This window comes from Vidua macroura, chromosome 34, assembly GCF_024509145.1.
Source record: "Vidua macroura isolate BioBank_ID:100142 chromosome 34, ASM2450914v1, whole genome shotgun sequence".
NCBI classification, from domain to species: Eukaryota; Metazoa; Chordata; class Aves; order Passeriformes; family Viduidae; genus Vidua; species Vidua macroura.
Window position 1 is genome coordinate 950292 of NC_071604.1, and position 21451 is coordinate 971742.

Below are 21451 nucleotides of genomic sequence, written 5' to 3' on the forward strand. Positions count from 1 at the left end.
ATCCACATTTATTTTGGTGTAAGAAATGGGTTTATTTGGGGGGGGGGGGGTGGTATGGGGACCCCCACCCGCCATGTGCAAACATCAAAGGGGACCCCAAAACCAGCCCAGGCCCCAGCACAGAGCTGGGGACTCTGGGGGCTGCCATGGAATTGGAAGGGTCTGGTTACATTCATGATGGGGGGAACCTCTAATTCTGCCCCCTGGAACCCCCCAAGAATGGGGAGCGCTGGAAGAGATGAGGGGGCACAGGTGTGATTTGGGGGTCACTGGGAGTCAGTGGAGTGGGAGGGGTTGGGTGGGCTGGGGAGAGTCAAGGGGGTGATTTGGGGGGCTTTGCAGGGGGGGCATGAGGGTCACCCATTGTGGAAGGGGCTGAGCTGAGACCCCCAAATCCACCTGGGGGGTTCACTGGGGTGATTTGGGGCAGGATTGAGTCCCCCAAAAACACAGGGATGGGGCAGGAATGGGTCTCCCAAACACATGGTGGAGGCCACGGCTGAGAACTCCCAAAAACCATTGATGGGGCAACAGTGGGGTATGTGTGAGAGGGAATTCAATTAGGGGAACCCCCCAAAGAGGCCCCAAAAGAGTGGAATTATGTAGGGGGGCAGGAGTGAACCCCCTAAAAACCACCTTGAGGGGGGTCTCCACTGTTGTGGAAACACCCTAAAGTGCACTGGGAGGGCCCGGGGTGGGTCCAGGAGCACCAGAGGGTTTCAGGTTTTGGGGGGCCCCACACGGGCCCCCCTTTATCCGCTCAGGGGGTGCAGGTCCACCTTGACCCTCTCGCCAGTGCTGAGCATCCCCACGGTGGGGAAGAGCCCCCCGGGGGGGACCCCAACCTCCCTGCGTCCCACGACCATCCCGTTCCGCGTGAAGAACACCTGGGAGCGCAGAAATCAAGGGGGTCACCCCTAGATTGGGGGGGAGGCGGGGGAGACCCCACCTCCCAAAAAACCAGGGGTAAAGGGGGGGAGTAAGGCAGGGAAAGATGAGCCAGAAGCAGGGTGTAGGGGGATTTTTGGGGTGAGGGGAGGCTTTGAGGGGGTACAAACACATGGAAGGGGTTCAGGGACACACGGCAGAGTCACCCCAAAATATGAGGGGAGGGCGGGGAGACCCCAATCTCCAAAAAAGTGGGGGCAAAGGGGGTGACCCCAGGCTGAGTCACTGTAAAGTGAACCCAGTGGGGGTAGCAGGGGGGATTTCTGGGGTGATGGAGGGTGCAGGGGTGGGGCACAAATGCGTGTGGGGATCATAGACGAACGGGAGGTCACCCTAAAATATTAGGGGGGTGGGACACCCCCAACCATCCCAAAATCTGGGTGTTGGAGCCCCCAGACTTATTCAAAAGGATTCCCATGATGGATGGACAAAGGAGAATTTTGGGGTGAAAGAGGAGGTTTTGGGGAGTTGGAGGTTTTTTAGGGCACAGATTTTTTTTTTGGCGGGGTGTCCCCACCCTTACCATGACCTTCCTGCCCTCCTGCTCCTGCTCCATGTCCTCCCCATCCTCTTCTTCCTCCTCCTCTTCTTCCTCCTCTTCCTCCTCCTCCTCCAGGTACATCACATTGCGCACCTTCACCTTTACCTCGGGGGGCTCCGAGGCGTCATCGCTGTCACCTAGGGTGGGGAAAAGGGTGAGGGGCCCCCCGAGAGCCCGGCCAGGCTTTGGGGGTCCCCAGCCCCGCCATACCTTCGCTGTCCCGGCCGTAGTCCCGAGGGAACATGATCCCACAGCCCATCACGTCTCCCTTGTAGCAGCGGGGGCCAAAGGGATCCCCGACCCCACTGCCGTGGAAGAGCTTTCCGTCGTCTGGGGGGAGACCCCGAATTAGGGGAACCCCCCCCCAGTTTGCGGGGGAAACCCCAAGATACCCTCCATGGGGGTGCACCCCAAAAAAAGAAAAGGGGGAGAAATGGGCACAGAAAGGGGTTACAGGTGGAGAAAGAGGAGGAGGGGGAAAGGGAGGACAGCTGGGGATGGGGGGTGCACAGAGGGATCCCCAAATCCTGTCATAAGGACCCCTCCCATGGGGGTGCATCCCAGAAAAAGAAGAGAAAGAGGCCTGAGAAAGAAGAAAAGGGTGAAGGGGGTGAAAGGGAAAAGGGGGAGAAAAGAGATAAAAGGGTAGAAAAGGGAGAGGAAGAGGCCATAGGGACTCCCCCTGCCCCGAGGGGCTGGAAACCACCCCTCAGACCTCCCCATGGGAGTGCACCCCAAAAAAAAGGGAGGAAACTGGGTTGGGAAAGGAAGAGGATGAAGAGGAAAAAGATGGAGGAAGGGAGAAGGGAGGAGGGAGGCCATGGGGACCCCTCAAATTAGGGGGGACCCCCGAGATCATCCAAAACCTCGTTATAGGGGTGCAATCCAAAATAGGGAGGAAAAATGGGAAAGGGGTTTTCAGGGGGAGAAAGAGTAGGAGGAGGTCCCCCTATTGGGGTCCTGTGTTGGGTTCTGGCATTTGCGGGGGGGTCCCACTCACTTTGGGGTCCCCCCCACTCTTGGGGGACTCACCTGCATGATAGGCCACCGAGCCCCTGCTCCAGCCGGGGTGACGATTTTTGGGGTAATCCTGAGGGGGGGGCACAGGGGAGGGAGGGAGGTGAGGGCAAGGTGGGGGGCCCAGCCCCTCAAACTCATAGACCCCAATTTTTCCCCCTAAACCCTCATTTTTGACACCCCCTGCAACTTTCAGCCCAGCTCCAGCCCGGTGGACAGGTCCAGCCCCCCCATACCCCAAATCTGAGCTCCCTCCCTTCCTTCCTTGGCCACTCCCAGCCCTGGAGCAGGCTCCAGCCCGCCTTTACTCCCTCTGTAACATCCCCCCACTTCCCTGCCCCCCCCAGCTCTGTAGGTGTCTCCCCCCCCGTACCCCAGTTCCAAGCCCCCTGCGCACCTTCCTGGTCACGCCCAGGGCGATGTAGCACTTCTCACCCGGGTCCAGGATCTCCAGCTCGAAGTAGTGGCTGCGGGGGCTGAGCGGCCGCCGGGCCTGGGCCAGCCCCACGTCCACGATGCTCTTCCCCTTCCCCACGTACTCCAACACCTGGGAGGGCACGGGGAGGGCTCAGAGGGGGGAAAGGGGGCACCCCCCAACCCAGACCAGTCCCAGATCCGTGAAATTCATCCCCTTCCCCACCTAAAGACGGCACCTGGGAGGGTTTCAGAGGTCCCAGGGGGATTTGGGGGATCACAGGGGTTATGGGGGGGAGTCATAGAGGGTTGGGGGGGCAGGCACAGGGGATTTGAGGGGCACCCAAGAATCCCCAGACTCCTGATGTTGCTGCTGGGACCCCCTTTCCCCATCCCCTCTTTTCACCCTCCACAGGACTGGGGACCCCTCTTGTCCCATCCCCAAAACCGTCCTTACCCAAATTCCCAGAGCCCAATTTTTCTCACCCCATAACCTCAATTTCTGACCTCCCACCTCTGGGAGGGAGTCCAACCTCTTCCAACCCCACCCCCTGCCCCGCACTCTCATTCTGAGCTCCCTCGCCACTTCCCTGGGCCATCCCCAGGCCTGGGAGGGCTCCAGCCCCCCCTTTTCCCCCTCCCTGATGCCCCCAGACCCCCCGGGTTTCCGGGTGCTCACGGAGCCGTAGAGCCGCACGTCGTGGAGCCTTCCCCACTCCTCCTCCAGGCTGTCCACCAGCATCGCCCCTCCCTCATCCTCGGGGGGCCCGGGGGGGGGCAGATGCAGCCGAACCTCCTCGCCCAGCGAGTGCAGCCCCACGGCTGGGAATAGCCCCGGGGGTGACAGTGGCACCCCCAGACCCCCCACCTGCAATTGAGGGAGTCAAGGGGGCTGAGGGACAAGGGCACCCCCAGGCCCTCCGTCTGGGACTTAGGGAAACACCAAAGTAGGAGGTAGGGGGGCTCTGGAGGCTTTGGGGTTTCAAAAGATTTGGGGGTCCCCCCATCCTCTGTCCATTCTTTGTGAAGAACAGCTGGGGGAAGGGTAGAAGGATCCTTGTTTAGGGGATGCTGGAAGGTTTGGGGGTGCCACGGTGAGTTTTGAGGGTGCTCTTGGGCAGGGTAGGGATCACCTCACCCTCTGGCCGTTCTTGGTGAAGAAAACCTGGGCTGGGGGGGCTCCAAACGAGCCCCTCTCGACGCCGCAGCCGATCCGGTCCCCGGAGCTGCACTTGGAGCCGAACTGGCGCCCTTTGGCCCGGCCGCTGTAGAGCCTGGGGCACGGGGGGGGAGCCCGAAAATGGGGGGTTCAGAATGGGGGGGGTGTCAGTAACAGGGGACCTCAAACCTGGAGCAGATCCCAAATATCGTGACAGGCCCCAGTGCTTCCCAACACCTCCCAGTCCTGCTGCCCCTCTGGCTGCCCCCAGTATCCGACACCCCCAAGGTCCCAGCGCTCCCCAGTATCCTGAGATCCCCAAGGTTCTAACACTCCCTGAAATCCTGATATCCCCAAGGTCCCAACGCTCCCCAGTATCCCGACATCCCCCTGCTATCCCGACAACCCTAATATCCCAAAGCATCTCATCCTTCGCCTCACATCCCGCCATCTCCTAACGTCATGAAATCCCTTAATATTATCCCAACACTTCTCCTCTAGCTATTGCGACATCGCCCGCTGCCCGAACAATCCCCGCCCTCCTGACGCCGTCGCTATCGCGACACTCACTTTCCATCATCGGCGTGGTAGGCGACGGAGCCGGGCCCCCATCCCGGGGGGTGCTCGAGGCTGTGGCAGTGCGGGACCAGCCCCACGGCGATGGTGCCGCGGACCCCGCTGTCCACGATGGACACCTGGGCACGGGCCGGGGGGGTCAGGGCTCCGTGCCCCCCGGACAGCCCGCGCCCCCCGCACCCCCGGCTCACCTCGAAGTAGTTGCTGTCGCGGGTCAGCGGCCGCGAGGCCACGTAACAGCCGACCTCGCCCGAGGGGCCGCGGTAGCTGCGGGGGATGGGGACGGGTTTGAGACAGCGCCGGGGGCTGGGACAGCCCCGACCCCCCGCCCCGGGGGCTGGGACAGCCCCCGACCCCCCGCCCCGGGGCTGGGACAGCCCCGACCCCCCCGCCCCGGGGCTGGGACAGCCCCCGACCCCCCGCCCCGGGGCTGGGACAGCCCCGACCCCCCGCCCCGGGTACCCTCAGAGCCCTCCCAGATCTGTGGGTGCCCCCTCCCACCCCCCCGGGTGTATCTCCCCTTCCGTGGGTGCCCCCCGGAGCCCCCCAGCCCCCTTCTGCGGCCCCCCCCGGGGTACCTCAGGGTGTCCCCGTCCACCAGGATGTGCCGGGCGCGTTCCTGGCAGCGCAGGCCCCGGTCTCGGTCTCGGTCCCGGTCCCGGTCCCGGTCTCGATCCCGGCCCTCCCGCACCTCCCGGATCTCCCGGATCCGCCGGCGCCAGTTGAGGAACCTGAAGTGCAGGTTCAGGTCATCCATGGCGGGGGGGCTCCTGCGGGGAGGCAACGCTGGCACCCCCGAAAGAACGGGCGGAACCGACACATGCGAAACTGACACCCCGAATCAGACATGAGCCCCCAAAACCCGGGATCCCCCAAAATCGCCCCCCCAAACGCACACCTGGCACCCCAAAATCGCCCCCCAAACACACCTGAACCCACAAAACTTCCCCCAGAAAACACCCGATGCTCCAAACCATACCTGAAACCCTTAAATATACCTGACTCCCTAAAGCACACCTGAACTGTCAAAATCAATCCCCAAAACGCACCTGATTCTCCAAAACACACCTGAGCCCCCTAAACACACCTGACTCCCTAAAACACACATAATCCCCCAAAACTCATCAGGTCCTCCAAACACACCTGGACCCCCAAAACATATCTGAACCCAAAAAAATCCACCGGAGACCCCCCAACACTGTCCTCCCACTCACCTGAGACCCCAAACCCACATCTGGCACACCCAAATCACACCTGAGATCCCCCAAAACTGCTCCTCAACACACCTGACCACCCAAACCGTGACATACCCAAATCACATCTGCCAGCCCAAACCTGACCCCGAGTCCCCGCCCTGACAACCTCCCCCCACCAAGGTCCCCCCATGCCGGGGGTCCCCCTTTCCCAGCACCCCCCAACGCCCCCATTCCCCCCGCACCCACCATGCGACCCCCCAGACCTCCCCACTTCCCCTCAGGACCCCCAAGTCCCTCCCGTATTCCCCAGAACTCCTGAGGAAGCCTCCCAATCTCCCCCAGAGCTCCCCCGGCCCCAGCGCCCCTTACCGGGGGTCCCGCCCCCTCCATGGGCCGCGCGCACATCCGGGTCCCGCTTCCTTCCACCTCCCTGTGCCCGCCCACTGGGCCCCGCGGACCAATCGCCACCCGCTGCGCCAAGACTGATGGGCCCCTCAGCCAATCGGAGGACGAAGTGTGCGGAAGGCGGAGCCTAACGGGGAAAGCGGGGAGTGTGCATCGAAGTCACGTGACGCTGGGCAATCGGGGCGAGCGGCGCAAGGGCGCCCCCTGGCGGACGGGGGAAACCGGGGGGGATTAGGGGGAACGCAGGAAACTGGGGAGACAGGCGGGAACTGGGAAAACTGGGAGGATGGGGGGGTCACTGGGAGGACTGGGGGCACTGCGGGGTTCAGCTTGGGGTCAAACCAGTGCTATGGTTGCACTGGAGACATGGCTGGATTGGGAGTCACTGGTTTGAACTGGGATTGCTCTGGAAGGGTTTCAGTGTCCCCCAGACCCAGGTTTGGGGGGGCAGGGGGAGGAAGAGGACTTCACAAACACCTCTATTGGGTGGGTTTATTAGAAATTAATTAAGCAATTAATACACCCCCACCCCCATGACACCACACGGGGTCGGCCACAGGCCACACCTGGCCTGGTGTCCCCATGTCCCCTCTGCTGTGCCTGCGGGGAGGTGGCACTGTGACTCGTCACAGCCCAGGTGTTACCTGAGGGTGCACCAGTGTCCCCTCACCTTGTCAAGGGGTGACACCGTGATCTGTCCCGGCTCAGTGTCACCTCGGGGTGTCTCCATGTTGCCACCCAGAGCTCGTTGTGGGGGTGGCACTGGTAACAGCTCTGTGTCTCCACTGGGGTGTCCCGGTGCCACTGTCACCTACGTGTCATTATGGAGGTGACACTGTGACCTGTCACAGTTTAATATCACCAGTGGGGTGTCACAGTGTCACTGTTACCCACAGCTCAGCCACAGGGGTGACACTGTGACCTGTTCTTGTCATGATCGGGGTGTCCCCGTGTTGTTGTCACCCACAGTCCATCGTGGGGTGGCACTGTGACCCCTCACTGTCCAGCGTCCCCGTGGGGTGTCTCTGTCACTCACAGCTCAGCACAGGGGTTACACTGTGACCCCATCACTGCCTGGTGACCCCATGGGCTCTTCCTGTGTCCCTGACCCTGTCACATTCTGGTGTCTGTGGCTGTCCCAGCGTTCCTGTCCCAGCCAGCTGTTACTGTCCTTGTCCCTGTCAAATCCCAGTGTTCCATCAAGCTGTCCCTGTGTCCCTGGTGTCCCCAAAGAGCTGTTCTGGTGCTTCTGTCACTATGACATCCCAGTGTCTCTCTCCTTGTCACATCTTGGTGTCCCTGTTACACCTTGGTGTCCCCGTTGAGCTGGGGCTGTCCCTGCTGTCCCTGTCCCACCCCAGTGTCCCCATTCCTATCACACCCCAGTGTCCCCACCAAGCTGTCCTGGTGTCCCAGTCACATCCTGGTGTCCCCATCAAGGTGTCCTGATGTCCCTGTCCCACCCCAGCATCCCCATTACACCCCTATGTCCCTGTTAAGCTGTCCCAGTGCCTCTGTCCCTGTCCCATCCCAGTGTTCCCATCGAACTGTCCCAGTGTCCCTGTCCCACCCCGGTGTCCCCATCGAGCTGTCCCAGTGTCCCTGTCCCTGTCACAGCCCTGTGTTCCTGTCACACCTTGGTGACCCCCTCACACTGGCCCAGTGTTCCCATCACAGCCAGGTGTCGCTGCGGAGCTGTCCCAGTGTCGCTGTCGCAGTGTCCTTGTCACTCCCCAGTGTCCCCCTCGAGCAGCCCCTCGTCTCCCACCCTCAGCCCCTCGTCCCCGCGGCTGGTGCCCAGGACGCCCCCGGCTGCCCCCAGCGCCACCAGCGCCGCCAGGGCCGCGGCCCCGAACACCCCTCGTGTCCCCGCGAGGTCCCCGGGCAGGGCCGGCAGGGCCAGCGCCACCCCCAGGCCCAGGGGCAGCCGCAGCCACCGCGCCCCTCCCGCCGCGTCCCCTCCGCGCTCCAGCCGGCGCCGCAGGAACGCCATGGCCGGGAAGTAAACCCCGCAGGAGAGCTGCAGCAGCAGCACGGCGAGGAAGTCGCCGGGGGGGTAGAGCGGCAGCGCCAGGAGCAGGAGGGCCAGCGCCAGGAGCAGGACGGAGGCAGGCAGGAGCCGCAGCGGCTGCAGCCGGAGCTTCCCGGCGACGCCGCGCCGGAACAGCGCCGAGCCCGCGGCACCAGCGGCCGTGAATCCCGAGAACGCGATTCCCAGCGGGATCCCGTGTGGCTCCAGGACAGGGGTCCAAAGGAAGGCAAAGATGAGGAGGATGCTCTCAACGAGGGCCTGCACCAGCCCCAGGAGCAGCGCCCGGGGGTCGGACGCGAGGCCCCGAAGGCCTTCCCCGCAGGCCTTCCCGCAGGGCCGGCTCTTCCCATAGTTCTCATCCCAGTTCTTCCCAGCGAAGATCCCTGAGAGAGCCAGGAAGGGCACTGCCAGCAGAAACGGGGCCACGGGGCCCAGCGCCAGCCCCTCGGCCGCCAGCTCAGCTAGCAGGCCAGCTGCCACGGCCAGGCCGCTGTTCCAGAGGGCCACGCGGGAAAAGGTGTCAGGAATCCACTCGGCCGGGAAGTCGTGGCGCTCCAGGTGCTCGTGGATGTACCAGGACTCAAAGGCGGAGAAGAGCAGGGAGGTGCCGAGCCCCACGAGGAGCCGGGCAGCTGCCAGTGCCAGGAAATCCTGGGAGAGCAGCAGCAGGCAGGACACGGAGCACAGCCCCGAGGACAGCACGCAGGACTTCTTCCGGCCGAGCCGATCCACAAAAACCCCGGAGACGAGGCCAAAGGCGACGTTGGAGGCGAAGCCGCAGGAGTAGAGGGCGGCGATCTGGCTGCGCAGGAAGCCCCGGCTCTGCAGCAGCTGGAACAGCAGCGGGCCCTGCAGCCAGTCCGCGGCCAGCGCCGGCAGGTAACCCAGCAGGAACTGCCGCTGGAAGGCGCGGAACGCGGGGTTGGAGGGCGAGGGGCGGCGCGGGGGCGGCTCCAGAGCCAGGCAGGTGAGGAGGAGGAGGGCGAGGGCAGAGCAGGGGAGCAGGAACATGGTGGGGAGGGGGCTCAGGAGGGCCTGGGGAAGGGAAAGAGGGGGATCAGCACTAGGAGGAACTGGGAGAGTCCAGAGGGACCACCCAGGTGCCCCAAATCCCCCAGACAGCCCATGGGTTCTGCAGGGACTCCCCACCCCACAGGGACCCCCAGCATCACTGATATGCCACACAGGCCCCGACAACTCCTCCACATGCCGCACCACCCCTCCCAAGCCCACCCAGACCCCACAGAACCCCCACAGACCCCAAACCCCCACCGGAGTTCCCCACAACCACCCACAGACCCCCATACCCCCCAACAGGCCCCCTCCGCACGCTCCAGATCCTCTACGGGCCCCGCATAGAACCTCCATAGACTCCTCATAAGACCCTTATAGAACCCTCACACCCCCCCATAGGACCCTCGCACCCCAAATCCTCCTGAAGTCCCCCAAATACCCCCTACAGCCCCACACAGCGCCCCCTCCACTCCCATAGCCCCCACTCTACCACTCATAGACACCCCCGACCCCAGAGTTGCCCCGTAGGACCCCTCCAGACACCTCTCAGACCCTCCGAAGCCCCCCCCCACACCCCTTCCGGTAACCCCCGGCTCCCTCAGGGCCCCCCCATACCCCCGGTCCCCGGCGCCGTCGCAGCTGCCCCGCGGCGCCTCCGCGGAGCCACTTCCGCTTCCGGTCCTATGGGCGCCGCCATGTTTGCCCGTGTCACGTGACACAGGGCACACACTCCCCGCCCCCCCCTCACGGACCCCCCCCCCCCCCCCAAAGGTGTCCCCGAGGACCCCCAGAGACGCCACGCGGACTTGTGGAGACACCCCCGGAAGGGACCCCAGACAATGGCAATGCGCGGGGGATTGTGGAGACCCCCCCCACCAAGTGCCCCCCAGAGTTGCGGCATCCCCACCCCGCGCCGCGGGAGGTCTGTGGGGACCCCCGCCCTCAGAGGGCTCGTGCGAGGCCCCTCGAGCAAAGCCCCCCGAAACCCCCTGGGCAAACCCCCCTGGTGACCCACCCCCGGTGCCCCCCGGTGCCCCCCGGTGCCCCCCGGTGCCCCCCTTTCCGAGGCTCGTTAAAGGGGGGCTGCCCTGAGCGCCCCTCACTCACCGCCGCCCCCGGGGGTCGCTGCTGCCGCGCGGGGGGGGCCGGGCCCCCCTCACCTGACGCTCGGGTGGGGCCGGGGGGGGGCGCGGCGCGGGGAGGGGCAGCACCGGTGACACGGGGGGGGACAGCTCGGGGGGCGGCACTGGGGACAGGCAGGGGGGGCGCAAAAGGGGGAGCAGCAGGGAGGGGGGCGACAGGGCACGGGGGGGCACTGGGGGCAGCAGGGAGGGGGGTAGCACTGGGGACAGGGGGGTGGGAGGCACCAGGCGGGGTGGCAGGAGAGGTGACAGGGCGGGGGGCAGCAGGGCGGGGGGCAGCACTGGGGGCAGCACTGGGGGCAGCACTGGGGGGGGAAGCAGAAGGGGCAGGGCGGGGAGCAGAAGGCGGGGGCGCAGCAGCGGGGGAGGTGACAGCGGGGGTGACAGCGCGGGGAGGGTCCCCCGCGCCGGCGGGACCGGGGTCGCGGCCAGCCCAGCCCCATGTCCGAGCCGCCCCGCCCGCGACCCACGCCCCCCCCCCCGGGGATTTACCGGGCAAAGCGGCTGAGCGGGGGGAGCACGTGGCGGCACCCGTGGGTGAGGGACTCGGGGACGTGAGGACACGGAAGGGGGCACAGGGGACATGGGGACACCGGGGACGTGGGGAACATGGGGTGTGAGGGGACACGGGGGACATGGGAAGGACCTGGAGATAGGGGGAATTCAGGGGATATAGTGGGGCAGGGGACATGGGAGAGCGGGACACGGTGGGGCACGGGGGACAAGGGAGACATGGAGCGGACGTGGAGGAAATTGGGGACGGGGAACATGAGTTTGGGGGGGATGCGGGGACACAGGGGCATGGGGAGGCGCAGGGGACACGGGGGACGCTCGGGACATGGAGGACATGGGGTGACATGGGGAACACAACTGAGGGGACACAGGGGACATGGGGGACACGGGATTATGGAGACATGGTAGGGCACAGGGGACATGGGGGACAGGGGACACTGCGGGGACATGACTGGGAGGATGAAGGGGTTATAGGACATGGAGCAGCATAAGGGACACGGGACCCGTGGGGAGAGACGTGGGACATTGGGGACACGGGGTTATGGAGGTCACAGAGGACACAAAAGACATGGGGAGACATGACTGGGGTGGACCCAGGGTTATGGGGACTTGGGGGGCACGGGGATTACAGGGAGATGCTACCGGGGGGGACACAGGTTGGGGACATGCAGGACACGGGGGGACGTGGTGGGGACACGACTGGGGCTCACAGGGAATTATGGGGGCAGTGGGGAGACATGGGGGGACAAACGTGGGGACACAGGGATTGGGCGAGACACACGGGGGGGGTCCCAGCATGGCGGGGCCAGGGCCGGGGCCGCACAAAGGGGCCATTGAGTCGTAGTGGGGGAGGGGCGAGGAGAGGAATTTCCACCCAAAACTTTTTCCATGAGCCCATTCCCTCCCCTCCCCCACACCCGCCCCTCCCCTTTCCCGGCACGGGGGGAGAGGTGGGGGTGGAGGGAGTTACACGCGTGTCCGGGCATGGGGACGCATGCGTGCGTATGACATGCAGGGACACACCCTGCACACGTGTCCCCATGCCCAGACATGCGTGTGCACGCTGGAGGCTGACACATGCAATGACACGTGACCATCCCTTGTACAGGTGTGTGACACGCGCAGTGACACATGACCATCCTGTGTAAAAGGGCGTGACATGTGACTATGCCGTGTACAGGTGTGTGACATGCACAATGATCCTGTGTGCAGGTGTGTGACCTGTGCAATGATTCCATGTGCAGGTGTGTGACACATGCAGTGACACGTGACCATTCCGTGTGCAGGTGTGTGTGTGACACGTACAATGATCTTGTGACCTGTGCAATGATCACATGTGCAGGTGTGTGACATGCACAATGGTCCTGTGTGCAGGTGTGTGACACATGCAGAGCCCCAGAAATGCAGTCGGGCAGGCGGTGCTGGCACAGCCTTTGCACACTCAGAGATGCCCAGGCACACCCAGACACAGCTGCGCACACTCACACACAGCTGTGCGCACCTGGATATGCTCACACATACCTGGACGTACTGACACACACCTGTCCACAGTGGACACAGTGTGGGGGAAGGGGATTGGAAGAGACTGGGAAGGACTGGGGAGATGACACGGGGGACTGGGAGAACTGGCAGGACTGGGAGGGATTGAGGCGTGACAAGGGGACTGGGAGGGACTGGGGTAGTGACAGGGGAAGTGGAAAGGACTGGAAGAACTGGGAGGACTGGGGAGACGGGTGGTGACGTGAGGACTGGGAGTGCACGGGGTGGAATTGGGAGGGACTGGGGAGGGCGTGGCGCGGGGACTGGAAGGACTGGGAGGGGTTGGGGGTGACAGGGGGCGGGGCCTGGGTGCCCCCCAGGGAGGGAGGACACACGGAGGGGACAAACACGTCTGATACCGTGTGGCACACGTGACACGCGTGTACGCGACACCGCGGGCCGCCCCCTCTGCGCCAATCCCCGCCCATTCCCCGTTCAGCCCCGCCCACGAGTCCCGCCCCCGTTGAAATCCAGCCCAGCCCTTCTGGCCCCGCCCTTCCAGCCCCCGGGCCCCTCCTCCGCCCCGCCCGTTCCCGAGGCCACGCCTCGTTCCTATCCAGCCCAGCCTCTCAAAGCTCCGCCCCTTACAGGCCTCGCCCTCTCAGCCCAGTCCCTGCTCTCCATTTAGCCCCGCCCACATGCCAGCCCTCACGTTCCGAACGACCCCGCCTCTCCAGGCCCCGCCCCATTTCCCCTCGCCGTTTTCCTCCTCCAACCGAAGCCACGCCCTTGGCCCAGGCCCCGCCCCCAGGCCCCGCCCCCGCAGCCGCACCCTCCGGGGCCGCTCGGGGCCGATCGCGACCGGGGCCGATCGCGACCGGGGCCGAGGGGCCCGGGGGGGCCCGGGGTCGCCATGTTCGGCTGCGTGGAGGCGGCGGCGGCGCCGCGGCGGCTGCACGACGTGACCAACCGCGGGGGCTGCGCCCTGCGCAGGGTCCCGGTGCCCGCCGGCTGCGGGGGCCCCGCCCGCAGAGGTACCGGGGAGGGGGCCCGAGGGCGAGGGGGATGAGGGGGGATCGGTAGCGCCCGAGGGGTTGGGAGTGTTCGGGAGTGGGTGCGGGGGTGAGGGGAAGCGCGTCCAGGTGTGAACTGAGCGTGCAAATGCGTGTGAGAGCGAGTGCGGGGGTGCGGTGGGTGCGTGGGGGGGGTTCGTGTCGCGAGTGGGTACGAGGGGCGCCCCGAGACCCCCCCGGGCGTGCGAATGAGCGTGAGCGCGGTTGTGCCAACGCGGGGGTGACTGCGCGGGAGGGGCGGGGGCGTGGGGGGGTCGGGGCCGTGGGGAGGGGTCTCCGGGAGTGAGCCCGAACGTGCCAGCGAGTGTGAGAGCGAGTGCCAGTGCGCGTGAGCCTGGGGGCTGCTCCGTGTCCGCGGGTGGGTGCGTGGGTGTGCCAGGAGCTGCGGTGCAGCGCGTGTCCAGCTGTGGAACCGCGCGTGCGAGGGGGTTGGGGGTGGCCCGGGAGTGACGCGCGTGGGTGCCGGACCGGCCCGGGCGTGTGCGGGAATGACGCGAGGCGGTGGCCGGAGGGCGTGTGCGCCGTGGGGGGCGAGTGTATAAGCGGGGGGGGCGGGGGGGGGGACGGGGACATTCCCAAAATCTTCCCGGGAGGGACCCGGGTTGCGGTGGAGCGGGGTCCCAGACCCGTTTTGCGGAGGGCACAGGGACGTGGGGACCGCACTGGGGGAGTCCCTTTGCGGGCTCGAGGGACCTGGAGCCTGCTTTTGGGGGAGGTCGCGGTGTCCCCGAGCCCCTTGCGGGGGCAGAAATAGGGACCCGGTACTGGAGGGGCAAAGGGACGTGGACCGCACAGGACCCCTTTCGGGGGGTCGAGGGCCCTGGACCCTGCTTTGGAGGGGCTCAGGGGCCCCGAACCTTGTTATTTTGGGGGGTCGCAGACTCTTTTATGGGAGTAGAAAGAAGCACCCGGTTTTGGGGGGGGCACGACGGGGATCCTCGGGGTCCCACAGGAGCCCTCCGCGTGTAAATCTGGGTGCAAACAGGGTGGAAGGGGAGAGAATCCCCTCAAACGCCCCTAAATCCCCCCCCCTTCCACCTATGCCAGGGTGCGTTGCCTCCTCCTGTGTCCTCCCTCCTCCCAGTTCCTCGGCCTAACTGGTTCCAGTCGTGGCCGCGCCCGCGTCCCCCCGCGTCCCCCCCGCGCTGCCAATGTGGCACTTTAACCCCTGCGGGGCTGCACCAAAACCGCCCGAACCCCACTTGGGGTGGGCGGGGGGGGCCTTGCCCAGCAGAGGGGGGAGGGCGTCGCTCCCCGGGTTTTGGGGGGACCCCCCGTGGCCCCACCAAATTCCACCCTGGGCGGAGGAACTTCCACCCCCCCCCCGTCAATTTAAGGCCTGATGGGAGACCGCGCCTTGGAGTGGGGAGACCCCAAAAAATTGGGGGCCCTACAGCGTCGTGACCCCGTGGATGTTTTTGGGGTGCTGTTTCTGGGGGGGGAGGGGTGGATGCTTTAATTTGGGTTCCGTCCCCTTCAAAAATCAAACTTTAAGAGAAAACACGCACGACGGGGTCCACCAAATGTGCCTGCACCCCCCAAATGAAACCCCCTCCCCGCCTCAACCCTCCGCGAGGAATCCCTAATATTGATCGGGGGAGGGGGTCACGACCAGCCCTCCCCAAGCCTGGGGTACGCATGGGTGGGACCCCGTGCCGGGGGGTGGGGTGCGGTCCCCAATTTCGGCCCCGTTTTTAGGGTGGGGTCCTCCCCCGCCCCCCCGGGTTATTTTGGGGTGCCCGTGGCACGCGCTGGGCGGAGTCCTCCTCGCTCCCCCTCTCCCCCGCGGTTACAAACGCGCCGCTCGAGGCCGGAATTTCCTCAATTTCAGCAGTTTTGGGGTTTTTTTTTAGCAAAACACACAAAACCTACCAAAAAAAAAAAAAAAAAAATCTGAAACCAGCCGCCCCTCCTCCATTGCCGCCCGGGCTATGCGTCGGGGGGCTCCTCCCTCCCCCCGTGTCACCCCCCGGCGCTGCGTGGGGGATGTTTGAGGGAGGTGGGGACCCACCACCTCCCGGATTTTGGGGTTTGGGGAAGCTGGGTACATCCCCACGCCAGGTTTTGGGGTTCGGGGGGGAGAGGGTGCACACTGATATGTCTCCCACCCATGGTGGAACCCCCGGATTCCAGCCCCCCAGCCCCCGATATTGGGGATTTGCAACTCTAGGTTTTAGGGCTGTGGAAGTGACAGCGAGACCCCAAAATCACACCCCCCCTGTGCTTTAGTTTCCCCCACCCCCGACGTGGGCTTGGGGCCCCTTTGGAGAGGGGTTGAGAGGGGCTGTTTAACTCCCCCGCCTTTTGCCCCCCCAGCCCTGGAGCCCTCCCCTGGGCGGGTTTTGGGGGACACGGGCCCCCCCTCGCCACCGCCCCCCCCCCCGCGTGCACAAGCCTTGCTTCGTGTGCAGCGACCGCAGCTCCGGGTACCACTACGGAGTGAGCTCCTGCGAGGGCTGCAAGGTGAGGGGGAGTCGGGGCGCAGTGGGGACCTCCCCGGGGCAGGGGGACCCCCTGAGACAGTGTAAACCCTCGGCGGGGGGGGAGCAGTGGGGACCCTGTGATGGGAGTGGCGGGGTGTGGGGACCCAGCACTTGGAGGAGGCGGGGGTCCCGGGGGCGCTGGGGACCTGCCCCATGGAAAAGAGCCTGGCGCAGGCAGCGGGGATCCCCTGGAGGAATGGTGACCCCCTGGGGGAGTGGGAATCCCCCAAGCACTGCAGAGCTGTAATGGGGGCACCTGGGGACATCACGGACCCTGTGGGGCGAGTGGGACCATGCCTGGGGGATGGGGACTCCTTCCCGGGCCAGTGGGCACCCCCTGGTGAAATGGGAGCCCCCCAAGCCCTGTGCCCCACCCTGGGATACTGGGGAGCCTCTGAGGAGCTCCACCCCAAGCACTAGGGAGCCTTACTGGCATCCCTGGGCACGTGATAGTGCTGCCCCCATTTTGGGGGATCCCCTGACCCCCTGTTTCCCCACTGCAGGGGTTTTTCCGGCGGAGCATCCAGAAGAACATGGTGTACACGTGTCACCGGGAGCGCAACTGCCAGATCGACAAGGTCACCCGCAATCGGTGCCAGTTCTGCCGCCTCCAGAAGTGCTTCCAGGTCGGAATGTCCAAGGAAGGTGCGAGGGGGTCTGGGCCAGGGTCCCCCGAAGTTGGGGACCTCCCCAAACATCGCTGAGGGGCCCTGGTGGTGTTCCGGTGGGCCTGGGGATGTTCCTGTTCTTGGGAAGGATTTGGGGCTGTGGAGGGGACGACTGGGTGTGAGGCTTTGCCCCCTTGGTCCTACAGGGGAGTTGCCTAAAATTGAGACCTCTCCCCCAAGCTTTGCTGAGGGGTCCCAGGATCCTGGGGATGCTCACGGCAGGGATGTTCCTGTCCCATGGGAGGATTTTTGGGGGAGGGGGTTGGAAACCCCACCTGTGAGGGATCTGAGGGGGCACACCAATGCCCCCGACCCCCAAATGCCACCCCCCGCAGCCGTGCGGAACGACCGGAACAAGAGGAAGAAGGAGGTGAAGCAGGATTTGGCGGGGGATGAGCTGAGCCCCGAGCTGGCCGAGCTGGTGCGGAGGGTCAGTAGAGCCCACCAGGAGACCTTCCCCTCTCTGGGCCAGCTGGGCAAGTACACCACGGTGAGCAGGGCTGGGGGGCTGGGGAGACTGAGGCGGGGCCCCAACCCTCCCCCGTTCATCAGATCTGGGGCGGGGTCACTGCTCCCTCCTGGTCCCCCCCAGACATGAGCACTGTGGGCAGCTGGGACTGGGGGACATGTTCAGGGGGAGTGCAGCACCAGGTTTCTGTCCCCAGGGGGTTTTGGGAGTCCCTTTGGGGCAGACCCCAATCCCAGCCCTCGCACCTACAATTGGGTCTCTGTTCCCTCCTGACCCCTCCAAAACATAAGTGCTGAGCCCTGGGGGGGCTGGGGGACAAGTTCAGGGGGAGGGGGGCACTGGGACGGAGCACTGGGGGTTGTGGATGGTGTTTGGGGGGTTACTTATGGGAGGGACCCTAGCCCTGGAGCTCAGAGCAGGGTCTCTGCACACCCTGACCCCTGAAAACTCAACTGCTGAGTAAGGGGGTAGCTGGACCTGGGGCTGGGGTTGGGTTCAGGGGCTGGGGTTCACTGAGTACCAGCAGCTTCCTGGGGGTCCCAGCAGGTCCTGAACCCCCATAACTGAGCCTGTGTCCCTTATAAATTGAGCACTGACCCCATGGTGCAGTTGGACCTGGGGCTGGGGGTTACTGAGATTGGGGTCTCAGGGGGTCCCAGTTGTCCCAGGGAGTCCCAGTCCATCCTGAATCCTCATAACTGAGCCCATGCCCCCAAAACCTGAGCGCTGGCCACTGGGTGCAGCTGGACCTGGGGATGTGGGAAAAGTTCAGGGCGCTGGGGTTAGCGTCCCAGAGGTTCCAGGGGGTCCCAGGGGCTCCTGAACAATCCCCTAACAGCCATGCCCCCCCCGCCCCTGTGCCCCCAGAACTCGAGTGCTGACCACCGGGTGCAGCTGGACCTGGGGCTCTGGGACAAGTTCAGCGAATTGGCCACCAAGTGCATCATCAAGATCGTGGAGTTTGCCAAGCGGCTCCCGGGCTTCACAGGGCTCACCATGGCCGACCAGATCACTCTGCTCAAGGCTGCCTGCCTCGACATCCTGGTGAGGGTTGGGGGGGCTCCTCAGGGTGGTTAGGGGCTCCTTGAAGGGGCTTGGGATGGCCCACAATGGTCCTGACCTCACCACCCCACCTGAGAGGGGCTGGGAGGGCTCCTGGGAGGGCCTGGGTGGGTTTGGGGATCCCATGGTGGGCAACTTTGGGGTCCCTTAGGTGCTTTTGGTGACGTTGGGCTATTTTGGGGTGTCCCTGGCCCTGACCTCCCCCCCCCCCCCCCCCGCTGCTGTGTCTGTCCTGTGGCAGAGCCAGAACAGGACATGACAATGCTCCAGGATGGGCAGATCCTGGCTGGATTTTGGGGTCCCTGCCCTGCAGATACTGTGGATTTGCAGCTGCTTCATTCCAGAGCAGGACACAGTGATGGGATGGGCTGGCCCTGGGTGGATTTTTGGTGCACCTGGAGGTATTTTCAGGCCTTTCTGTGGATTTTTGGTGTCCCTGTGTGGATTCTATTGCCCTTGGGTGATTTTGGTGACCATGGATGGATTTTTGGTGTTCCTGGATGTATTCTGGTGCCCCTTGGTGATTCTGGGGTCCCTGCCTTACAGATGCTGCGGATCTGCACCCGCTACACACCGGAGCAGGATACGATGACGTTCTCGGATGGGCTGACGCTGACCCGGACCCAGATGCACAACGCGGGATTCGGGCCCCTCACTGACCTCGTGTTTGCCTTCGCGGGGCAGCTGCTGCCCCTACAGCTTGATGACACCGAGACCGGGCTGCTCAGTGCCATCTGCCTCATCTGTGGGGGTGGGGACACGCAGGACGTGCAGGGGCATGTGGGGGTCAGGGGACTGAGTCAGGGCTGCTCAGTGCCAGGGTGGGGACATGGGGGTGTATCAGGGCTATGGCAGGCAGGGGGACACGGGGACATGGGACTGAGTTGTGGCCACTCAGCTGCGGATGGGGGGGACACGAGGGGATATTGGGGTGACATTGGGATCTCTAGGACAGAAGATGGGCATGTGGGAACATGGGGACACAGAGACAGGGGAAATGGGGACAATGTCTATCCAGGTGGTCTCTCTCTCCCCCAGACCGGATGGAGCTGGAGCAGCCCCGGCACGTGGAGCGGCTGCAGGAGCCGCTGCTCGAGGCTCTCCGGGTCTATGCCCGGCGCCGGCGCCCGTGGCAGCCGCAGCGCTTCCCCCGGATGCTGCTCAAAATCACTGACCTGCGTGGCATCAGCACCAAGGGTGAGCAACCCCCAGATCCCCGGGGCTCCCCCAAACTGTGTCAACCCTGCCAGGACCCCAGAAACCCCCAAACCCCTTGGAATCCCCCCAAAACCCCCTAAACACAGTGATCTTCCCAAATGCTGTTCAAAGTCACCACCAAAAGGGGCAACCCCCAAACCTTCCCAGGACCCCTCCAGGACCCCAAAACCCATCAGGACACCCCCAAACCAACCCCTGACACCACAGGATTTGAAGCTCTCAGGGAGATGTAGTTGAAGGTCCTGGGGGTGTTTCAAGGTTTTGAGCAGGGGGAGTTTGAAGCTCACTTTGGTGGTGTTCAAGGTATCTGGGGAGGTTCAAGGTTTTGAAGGCGCTGAAGATTTTGCGGGGTTTTGAAAGCTGGGGACTGTTGAAATTTGGGAGGGCACTGAAGTTCATTTTTGGGTGGGATTCAAAGCCTCAGGGTGGGACTCGGATCTCTTGTGGGGGTTGTCAAGGCTTTGCAGTAATTGAAGCTCGTTTTGGCGGTGTTCAAGGTCTTGGAGGGGTCCAAGGTTTTTGGGGCTTCAGGGTTTTGGGGGGGGTTGAAATTAGAGAGGCTGTTGAAGCTCATTTTTTGGAAGGGGGTTCCATCTCTCAGGAGGGGACCAAGGCCTTGAGGGTGGCCCGAGTTCAGGGGTGCTGACATTTTGGCTCCTCCAGGGGCGGAACGAGCCATCACCCTGCGCACGGAGATCCCGGGGCCGATGCCCCCCCTGATCCGGGAAATGCTGGAGAACCCCGAAATCTTCACCGAAGTGGGGGGGGATGCCCCCCCCCCACCCCCAGACCCTCCTGCTGCCCAGGACAGTCCCCCTGGCCCCCCCACATCCCCATAGCCCCCCCCAGCTCAGGGGGATCTCCAAACCCATCCCCAGTGGGGTGGGACATTCCGAGCTGCCTTCCAGGGAAGCTGCCTTCCCTCTCCCTTTTGCTCTGGGGAGGGGGAGCTCCCCAGAGTGCCCCCTCCCCCCCCCCCCGAATTTGGGGAAGGGGGCAGAGACTGACAGAGCAAAGCTATTGCCTTAAGCTGGGGGAGTCTGGGGGTGCCCCCCAAACCTCAGCTTCACGCCAAAGCCCCCACGGACCCTGCTGCCAACCCCCCTTGTTCTGGGGGGGCCTTGAGGGGGGGGAGTTGGGGGGCCCAGCCCCTCCCCACCAAATTAATGTCTGACACTCCCAGGGTGCCCCCCACAGTTTATTTATTGGACACAGGGTGGACTGGGGGGGAGACACCCCCATTCTCCCCCAGGACATCCTACCCCCCCCCTAAATCTGGGGGACACCGTTTATACTGGGGGGGGGGGGGGGGCTGCTTGTGGGTTTTGCTTTTTGATGCTGTTTGGATGGGGAGGGAAACCCCAAAATTGCCCTCCCCCAGTGCCCCCTCCAAACACTACAGAGACCAAAGATGGGGGACACAAGGTGACCCCCCCACAACCCCCTCCATTTCAGGGTGGGGGCTCAAGCCATAGGGTGACCCCAAAATCCTGGGGGTCCCCCCAGACCCAACTACCCTCCCAAATCTGTTACCCCCAGCCTGGCTGGCCTCCCCTACAATTGCCCCCCCCTTACATTTCCCCCCCCGAATTTGGGGGTGCAGAGCCCTCAGGGGGAGCCTGTTACACTACACAGAGGGGTACCCCCCCGGGGCTGCACTTTCACCCCTATTTATTCCTCTGCGTTTACAGCGGGCCCCCCCTCAGAATGGGCCCCCCCCCGCTGCTGCCCCCCCGCTAACTCCCCCCTTTTTGGGGGGCCCCCCTGCCATGTTTACAGCCCAACCGCCCCCTCCCATGCTGGGGGGAGACACAGGACTTTTCTATTTTTGCAAAATAAAGTTATGGAAATTTTTGGGGGGGGTCATGAATTTGGGAGGGGGGGCTGTAAAGGGGACTTGGGGGTAGAGGGGAACCTTGGGACCCGCCCTGAGGTGAGGGGCACGCCTGGGGTATGGGGGGCATGTGGGGTCCCCTCTGACTTAGGGAGCCCTGCAGGGAGAAAAGGGACTACTTGGGGACCCCTCCCCAACTGGGGGGACC

The 21451-nt window shown here is 64.5% G+C and overlaps 3 protein-coding genes across 4 annotated transcripts; 1 reads left to right on the forward strand and 2 right to left on the reverse strand.

The window, feature by feature from the left end:
* Nucleotides 1-10: 10 nt before the first annotated feature.
* On the reverse strand, nucleotides 11-6269 carry SPRYD3 (SPRY domain containing 3). Its single transcript, XM_054001977.1, has 11 exons — nucleotides 6221-6269; nucleotides 5234-5425; nucleotides 4847-4922; nucleotides 4650-4774; nucleotides 4059-4194; nucleotides 3600-3788; nucleotides 2904-3053; nucleotides 2522-2579; nucleotides 1700-1819; nucleotides 1472-1626; nucleotides 11-887 (listed from the first exon to the last, which is right to left on the reverse strand). The coding sequence occupies exons 2-11, from the start codon at nucleotides 5410-5412 to the stop codon at nucleotides 753-755; spliced, it is 1323 nt and encodes a 440-aa protein (XP_053857952.1). The 5' UTR covers nucleotides 5413-5425; nucleotides 6221-6269; the 3' UTR covers nucleotides 11-752.
* Nucleotides 6270-6734: 465 nt separating this feature from the next.
* On the reverse strand, nucleotides 6735-10477 carry MFSD5 (major facilitator superfamily domain containing 5). Of its 2 annotated transcripts, XM_054001983.1 has the most exons (3): nucleotides 10410-10477; nucleotides 9918-9983; nucleotides 6735-9323 (listed from the first exon to the last, which is right to left on the reverse strand). In XM_054001983.1, exon 3 carries the CDS (start codon nucleotides 9297-9299, stop codon nucleotides 7983-7985), a length of 1317 nt encoding a protein of 438 aa, XP_053857958.1. In that variant the 5' UTR covers nucleotides 9300-9323; nucleotides 9918-9983; nucleotides 10410-10477; the 3' UTR covers nucleotides 6735-7982. The 2 variants fall into 2 exon arrangements, with proteins under 2 accessions (XP_053857958.1, XP_053857959.1); XM_054001984.1 differs by lacking the exon at nucleotides 9918-9983 and having other exon boundaries at nucleotides 10410-10431.
* Nucleotides 10478-13224: 2747 nt separating this feature from the next.
* RARG (retinoic acid receptor gamma) lies at nucleotides 13225-21263 on the forward strand. The gene is given in 9 exon segments (XM_054001985.1): nucleotides 13225-13470; nucleotides 15826-15878; nucleotides 15880-15972; nucleotides 16496-16637; nucleotides 16996-17150; nucleotides 17997-18173; nucleotides 18738-18942; nucleotides 19230-19388; nucleotides 20073-21263. Coding segments are annotated over 9 exon segments (1281 nt in total). The 5' UTR covers nucleotides 13225-13349; the 3' UTR covers nucleotides 20249-21263.
* Nucleotides 21264-21451: the final 188 nt, after the last annotated feature.